At 41.0% G+C, this 8829-nt stretch overlaps 1 protein-coding gene across 1 annotated transcript; it reads left to right on the top strand.

Annotated features, from left to right (window-relative positions):
• The first annotated feature begins 1188 nt into the window (after nucleotides 1-1188).
• LOC139740128 (carbonyl reductase [NADPH] 1-like) lies at nucleotides 1189-7867 on the top strand. Its single transcript, XM_071650713.1, has 6 exons — nucleotides 1189-1264; nucleotides 2303-2569; nucleotides 4177-4286; nucleotides 5203-5328; nucleotides 6763-6907; nucleotides 7661-7867. Exons 1-6 carry the CDS (start codon nucleotides 1241-1243, stop codon nucleotides 7865-7867), a joined length of 879 nt encoding a protein of 292 aa, XP_071506814.1. The 5' UTR covers nucleotides 1189-1240.
• The last annotated feature ends 962 nt before the right edge of the window (nucleotides 7868-8829 follow it).

Raw genomic sequence — 8829 nt, 5'->3', positions numbered from 1 at the left:
TCATAATAGCCCCCACTCAGTAACCGACGAGGGTTCTCATTTTGCTCGTTAACTCCCATCAAACATACCCCCGTATCTCACGAATCCCCACTTTGTGAACTTTTCTCAGGCTTTTCTTGCCTTGCGATCCCCCCTCCCACCCCCCCCCCCCCAAAAAAAAACCAAACAAACAAACAACAAAAAACCACCACCACCAACAACAACAACACTAAAGACAGAAAAGAAATCTGCTGGAACACTGCTCAGCAATGCATCCACCGCCCTCAAGCTTACAGTTCAGGCCGGGGTCATTCATAATCATGTTTCTATACATATATATCAATATGAAATAATCTTGAATGAAGAATGAGCTTTTGAAATGAGCAGTAATTTGATCTTGGAAATTGCCAATCTTTGCTCTTATTAGAGCCTATGTTGTCAAACGTATTTGACAAACTTAAAAAAAAAATTGATATCCCTTATCCTTGTTATCCTTTCAAAAGCAATCTCCTGGCAAAAAGTCGAACACTCCCCCTCCCTCCCCCCTCCCCTCCCCTCCCCTCCCCTCCCCCTCCCCCTCCCCCTCCATTTTTGTTTGTTTGTTTGTTTGCTTCCTTGCTTGCTTTTGTCACTTGTTTGATTTTGGAAGGATTCTGGGGCCGGATTTTGTATCCAAAGTGAAAAGTACCCCTCTATACAGGATCGAGAGACAAGGTGAAGTACCGGTACTTAGTATGCGATGCAGACCGGAGTCAGTCAGGGGCTCGGAGCCGGGGGAGGGGTACAGGGAGGCCACCAGCAGGGCCACATCTCTTCCCTCCTCCCTGTTCCCAGCCTGCCATCATTTTGTGGTACACATGCCATTTGCGCGCACGCACAGCCCTGGATGGCTCGTGCATGCTCGGCTCGCTTCCTCCCTCGCCCTGCTACATGACAGCTTCGATCCTGCCTGGTCGTCCCAGGGGTGCAGCGAGCAGGCAGGCGCGCGCAGGCAGCGAGTGCATTGTTTATTGCGTGCCGACAGTACATAACGGTACGGCGACAACCCAAGTCTACGTCTCCGTCTGTTGTGCACGGTGTGACGGTGGCCTTACTACTGACAAACAAACAAAACAAGCTTATCAAGAATACCGGCACTTCAACATCTACTGTTGTTCGACCTGTCCAAGGAAGCTGGTCTTGTTGATGTCTTGCCTCGATATTTGGCTGTTGTCTACAGGTTGACGACTCTGAGTACGTTCATTCACACTGTCCATTGACGATGGCGAGTCGCCGTGTAGCTTTAGTAAGTGACGAGTGTCAAATTACACTTTGCCTTCTCGTAAAATAGGTAATAGGAATCCACTGGCACTGTACTTATACTGCACAGACGTTTTTTTTTTTTTTGTATGACAAACGGTGGATGTCTCGGCAACACATGGGATAGAGTGGGAGTAGATCCTTAGATACTATAATTATAAACCATTCCAGTAGACCCTCTACAAACGTTACTAATACTATACTGAACAGGCAGAGTGACAGGTTTTTACTTAGTAGTAGTAAAACTTTAGGTGTTGTTTTTATATGTTGTATAGACTCTAAACGTAACGTTATTAGTACTAACATACTGGTCAATGTCTTTCAATTTTATTGTGCACCATTCTCGGGGCTGCAAATACATGCCTAACGTTACACATGTAACAGTAAATTTTAAATGCACACAATTCTGCACTGACACCGAGGAATTGACATAAAATGCACCTGACTTGTTGTTGCATAACCCAGAGTCACTTTACAGAGAATAATATTGTATTGTAACGTCAATTAGGGTATGGTCGCCACTGCGGTAAGGTCGCCAGACATTCACATCGCATGTAACGCACGCCGCTATCGGAGATCAGGTTGGGCGACGGATTTTCATCACTCTCAAAATACATTCGTAATTCACCTTTTTCCTCTGTAAAAACACAAATAATTGTAATCAATATATATTTTACCATATGTAACAGGTGATTAAACCATTTTTAATGCGAGGATGTTTTTGATTTAGAATGGATTTCAGGTGGCAGATTAAGGGAGATTTTCAAACGCGGTGACCGACAATGCCTCCTTCATTGAAGCGTATGTATAACACACACGCTAATAATATGAGGCAGGCTATGGGCGGCAAACTAATTCAGTGCCGATATTAGTTCGCCAGCCCGGACGTGCATAAAAATTACACACAAGTGGCGACCATACGGGAATTGACGCTAGGAGAAAGACAGTAAGTAGAGTTAAAGATGAAAAAAAAAATGATTCACAGAATTTTTTTTTTCTTTTGTAATGTTACTTGTCATGACAGGTTACTGGTAGTCAGCAGGGCATTGGCCTGGCCATAGTAAGAGCCCTCTGTAGGCAGCTTGGAGAAAGTGGGACGGTTTATCTGACTGCTCTCGACAGTGGACGCAGGGATGAGGCGGTGGCGTCTCTCAAGGCAGAAGGCCTGAATCCCGTCTCCCGAATGCTGGACGTCACAGACCAGAACAGCATCGATGCGATCCGAGATGACATTGCCAAGCAATATGGGGGACTGGATATTCTCGTCAACAATGCTGCCATCGCATATTTGGTAAGTATCTTGCATAGGCCTACTCTGAGGAACTATTGGGTGAATGCATGAGGGGAAAATAAGGTCGTCATGATCAACCGTATCATCCACTATGTGGTAGATATACCTATGAGCAACTACCTTAATGCCAGTCACCAGAGGCTCATTTGAAGGACACGGACACAAGTGTCATACTCCTTTTGCCCGAATACAGGCTTTCCAGACATACTTTCCTGATTCCATACGACTGTAGAACTCACTACCCAGTTCAACCATTTGCTCCTCTGCAAACCAATTGAAAGAGGAGGTGCAGAAAGTTCAGCTCCTTTCGAAGGATGCATGATGCTTTTACTCGTATGTATTGACCGATTCGGGTTCGTTGAGGGCAGCAGACATTTTACGGCACAGGACGCAGCCATAGTGGGTGTATCAGCCGACCCCCCCTGCTCTCCCCCACCCCAGGCAACATGTTTATCACGCACTTGTAACAAAGGTTCGCGCACTAAGCAAGCATTCGCGCACTCAGTACGAGACGCCCATTGGCTGAAGCAGTTTTCATTCTGCGCGCTAGGGAGAGGGATGGGGAGTGGGGGGGGGGGGTCGGCTGATACACCCACTATGGCTGCGCCCATGCCAAAAATACACATAGCGCGTCACAGAATCGGTCAATAGTTATGGAGCAATTGCACACCACACATCGCACAAAAGTATGACGATACACCTCATTGGTGGACTGTACTGGAAAGGAAAAAGAAGACGAAGAACAAGAAATTTTTTAAGAAGACAATAAAACGCATGAAATGGTAAGATATCCCGTGTGTGGTCAGTCACTGAGAAATTAGAAACAGTCACAGCTAACATAGCAAAGATTCCCACTGCACTCACTTGTGAAGAGTTTGGTGCAAACTTGCTGATTCTTAGCCACCCCACACATACTCTGGAAAACTAGGCAAAAGGATGCTTGCCTCTTATATCATGTGACCAAGGGTGGTATGGTATGTAAACGGAATCAACCAGGCACATGGTGATGATAAAGTATATGAAAGTTTTTGTACTTACACTTTCTATTTGTAACTTGCAACAATAATAAATAAATAAACAGTCATGAGAAGTATGACTGAAAGACATCTAAGCAAAAAATGTATAAAAAGGGCCTATATCTCACTGGAAGAGATGTCACTGTGACTGCTAAGACTTGTGTGACTCAAAAGACAAAAAAGTGGCCTGCGCTCTCACCAAGAAGTCAAGTGCAGGGCAACTTCCGAATGTCTCTAAACAAGGTAACAACTGATTAGCTCGGAAGTCATGCGGGTGTTGCTGCAATGCCTCCGAGAAGTCTTCTTATCAGTGCTAGTCTCCGGGAGATGACACAGAGACTTCACAGAGACGTCTCCACAACCACCAAGACTTGGGTCACCACCAGGTTGTCGCCTGGTCTACTTGCCAAAGAGATACCCACTTTCATGCTTTTCATAGAAACTGTTACTGAGATGCTTTATTGGGGTTTGTTTGCTGTCAAAATGCTTCACTCCTGTGGACATACAGGAAAAACCTAGTGTGCTTTGAATACATCAATATTATTGATCTGATTGTTTTATTTTTATTTTTTGTTTAATTTGTCTTTTCAGGACAATAGCATCCCCATGTCTGTACAGGCTGAGAACACAATGAAGGTGAACTTTTATGGAATAGTGAACATGACTAAGACACTGATGCCGCTAATAAGAGATAGAGGGAGGTAAGTTGTGTCATCCGTTCAAGGAACTTTGCACACACACACAAAAAAAAAACAAGAGCAATTCTTATACAAGCACTACAAGTATATTAAGTTTCTAATAAAAATAGTTTTTGTGTAGAGTTGAGTCTTGCCATGAAAAGTGTTCCTAATGCCAATGGAACAGACACTTTCACACACCAGGGAGATAGTATTGCCTCCTTGCATACATGCAGTCAACTTCACATTTTTAAGTCAACCTTGACTGGACTGAGGAGAGCACATCAACTATGGTGATATTCAACTTCTGTGTGTACAGAGAAATACAATGTAAAAATGACGATCAATGGCAATGAAGTCTCATTATTTTAATTGATTTTAACACTTGCGCTATCAACTTTGTTTCACAAAGTGGACTGTATAAGAAGACATTGTGGCATGGCGTATAATACGAGTATTAATATTCAGATCCTTTATCCTTACCAGTATAAAGTGAAGAACTTCACTTTCAAAATCATGGAATCATGTAAAAATAGCGCTTATCTCATTCTAACCAAATGGATATTTTATACCTTCCATTTCACTCCTTGCAAATTAAATGAAGTTGTAGAAATGCATGGTTTCAAAAAAGCACTCACTAATCTTCTCAAACTGCTGGTCCACCCCTACTTTTGTTGAATTGATAAAATCCTCTTACAAGTGGTAATTTGATGCTATCCATTGCATAAACTTCTGATATGTTTTTGTGCAATCTTATCTAATGCTGAACACCCTATTTATAGGGGTAATCTACTGTAATAGTATGAATTCATTTAGTGCCATTCAACCTTATGTTTTTGTATGTGTTGTGTGTGAATGTAAGTAATATTCAGTTATGTAATACATAGTTATGAAAGAGAGTGACTTGCGAGGCTGTGTCCCATTTCTCTTACGATGCAAGGATAGTCAACGTGTGCAGTCGTGGAGGCGTACAAGCCTTTAACAAGCTCACCCCTGAGCTACAGAAGAGATTCAAAGATGTCGCCACGGAGCAAGGGGTCATCGACCTCATGGAGGAGTTCTTACAGTTAAGTCATTTCTTTTGCTAAAGGATCAAGATATGTCAGGGGGAAGAGATATATCAAATTTGATGCAGCAGATCAGTGTAAATATCTGATATGTGAAGAATACTTGCTAAGCTAGCAATCAGAACTGTCATTTTATTGTACAGCTGTGTTGCTAGTAATAAAATCCTGTTATCAAAGCAATTTGCCAAAACATTAAGATATATTACAGTCAAACCTGTCATGGGGGCCACCTGTCTATGATGGCCACTCTTTTCGTCTATCTCGGGTGGCTGCTATTAACAGGTTTGACTGTATATATTCTTAAAGGTTGTAATTCACTTTTTATTTCTGACAAATGATGCCAAATCTGCTTCTGTGTAATGTTTTGTTAAATCGGGAATTAAAGGTGATTACAGTGAGATCGCTCATAGACAATGATTCAACAATACTGTCTGTATGTGTCATGATGAAGATCCACAGCATTTGTATAGCGCCATACATCTGTAAATATAGAAACGTTCAAAGGTGCAGACCCATCTAAGAGAGTTACCAGTATGTGCAGTAACTTTCATATTTCCTGAGCTATGAATGGGGCAGTAAGTTGGATTGGTTCTATGTTCCATATCCACAGTACATATATGTTCAGTTCAAAGTACAACACAAATTGCACCCCAGCATGCCAGGGTTAGGCTGTTTGTGTCTTGTTTTATGACAGTCGAGTGAACTATTGGACTTGCTTACGTCTTATTCAGGTATGAGTACATTAACTGATTTAGGTCTGAGTCAGCATCTGGTACAGGATTGGTGCAACAGCGTTCAGCATATACCATGCATTTACACTGCATCAAAATTCTGAAAGCTAGTAACCCTACACTAAAGTGTTGGGAAGTACACACTTTTTGTGTATCAATACTCTGGGAATTATTCTCTCTGGAAACACAAAATGACTGAATACATGAAAAAACTAATGTACGGTCTCCTTGTATATCCTGTATAGGTAATTCCCTTTCCTTATAAAATTTCCCATGTAACATGTCAAGCATTAAATCAGGGTCCCATTTCATAAAACTTGTTATCAGTGATAAGTTGTTATAGTTGTTACAAGCTACTGAAATCCTTGCATCTGATTGGCCAAGAGCAAATTTGTCGTAGAAATGTAGCAGTTGTCACTGATAACAAGTTTTATGAAACGGGGGACAGGTTTTTAGTTATATTGTTGGCCAAAGACATAAAAAAAATGAGGAAGGTAACGGGATGTTAAGAACGAGTTCAGTTTTTGTGATATGATAATGTATTAATAGTGATAAGATTGATGATAATAGTGGAAATTGAAAATTTATATTGCAAAGTTTCTATACCTGTGCATAACAATACTTTGGATTTAGGGGGAGAGCAGCTATAGTAATCAGATCTTGAAATACCAAGTTTGCGGTTTACTGTCATGTCTTCCACAGGGCCACAAAGAGAGGTGATCATATGGAAAGGGGCTGGCCAGATTGGGCCTACGGTACCAGCAAGCTGGGTTCCATCACACTGACCAGAGTCCAGGGACAAACCATGGCAGACAGCCAGGCACAAAGGGACATTCTCATCAATTGTGTGAGTAGGATAGGAACTGACCTTCCCTCTCATGAGGACATCAGAGGAAAATAGAAAGCTTTGAAAAATTTGAATAACTATGCAGTACCTGCTGCATGCTATAAGTATTAGAGTCAACACTTGCTGTTGGGCGGAAGCGCTGTGATCTAGTGGAGATGATGCCTGTCCGGGGATCAGGAGGTCGTAGGTTTGATTCCTGCTGGAGTACTGTACACCCATGATTTGTTATCATGGCTACTACTGAAACACTGATCAATTCAGTACTCATTTACATCGATGTAGGGCAATTTGTCAATCAGTTGCAATGGAAAGCTTGTTGTTAAACTAAAATTTGCAAGTAGGGGAAATGGCATTCACAAAATTTATGATTTCTTACATTGACATGGCAGCTGTAGAAAATAATGTGTCATAATGAGGATGCTGCTATTCCTTTGTAATGCGTTATTGATTAAACTGAAGACAGTTGCTGTAGAACTAAAAAAATTTAAAAAAATTTATATCAAAATCAGTTTGTCCTCAACAGGTTAACTTGGCAGAAGTTGAGAGCTCAGGAAAAGATTGGGCTTCAAGGACAGGTACTTCATTTGTTGGTGGATAGACTTTGATCATTTCCATTAGATGAAATCACAGTTTATTACTCTTGTTCTTTGATGATTAAAATTGTTATCATGATTGTTACCATTGATAATACTACCTGTTGCTTTTACTAGTATTTCTACTTGCATGAATGTACTGTGTATTTTCACATTCCAGTGCCATCCAGGGTATGTGGATACTCCAATGACTGCCCACCATTCTGCAGAAAGAGCCAAGAACAGAATAACAGTGGAGGAGGGGGCGGACACGCCCGTATACCTGTCCCTCCTACCACCGGGGACCACCGGTATACAGGGGTGCTTCCTCTCCAGACGAACCATCTACGACTTCTTCAACAATCCGGTTGATCACAGTAAACTATAAGAGAGCTGCGGTTACGATGCTAGGATGATGGAGCCTTTCATTTCATGTAGACACGTTTTACCCAGTACCTCTACACCATTTTCAAGTTGGCTTTGGTAAATGGAGTAAAAAGCAAGCAAAAAGAATGGGAGAAATTTCATCAACATTAGACACGATTATCATGAAAAGTTATTAATCTTTTTAGTAAATTGCGATGTCAGTAGAAAGGGCATTATGTGAAATTATGTGTATCTTCGTGATTATAGGCATTATGCAAATTATATTAGATGCAAATCAGATGATAATGTCTCATTCTCACAAGTCTTCAAAATGACATACTTTAAAATCAACACTGATATCACTTTTCACTAAAAATACCTTATTTTGATGAAATTTCGATTAATTCCATGTCTGCTTTCACTCTCTTCACTAAAGTTCACTGACTATTTGTACGTACTGAGAAAAGTCCTGTCATATTCAAGATCTTGCTGCATTTTGCTGCATAACCAATGACATCACTGAATTAAGCTTTTGATGTAATGCCAAAATTTTGTGTGTTCTCTCAAGGAACGAAAGTGTTGCATTTGTGCAGTTATGGAATTCTAGAACAGACTTTCACTCCTTACGTGATTTGGCTTTGGATAAAACCAGAAAGCAAGAATAAGAGGTGCATGGTAATGTTGTGAAAACATTTCCCATACTGTGTCATACTAATTTTGGCATAGGGAACATATTTTTGTTATGAAATGCCAGAGTTTCCAATTTATAAGAGTCTTTATTTCAAGCTGCAATCTCCTTTTGTCATTGCACTAAAGTTTATTATCAACAAAAGCAGAGGCAGCGACATCGTTTTGTACTGTATAAGCTGTTACTTTCGCATACAGATATTTTTCGCAAATTTTTTCGTGAGGACATTGTAGTGAGATGTTGTTTTCACAAGTTGACACCGAGGGTATCAGAAATGTACTATTGTATTGCCCTAG

Source organism: Diadema antillarum, unplaced genomic scaffold (assembly GCF_040938485.1).
Source record: "Diadema antillarum isolate AM-2024a unplaced genomic scaffold, OU_Dant_1.0 scf00000030, whole genome shotgun sequence".
Lineage (NCBI taxonomy): Eukaryota > Metazoa > Echinodermata > Echinoidea > Diadematoida > Diadematidae > Diadema > Diadema antillarum.
Note: the sequence above shows the minus strand (reverse complement) of the source record. Positions and strands in the feature narration are given on the sequence as shown.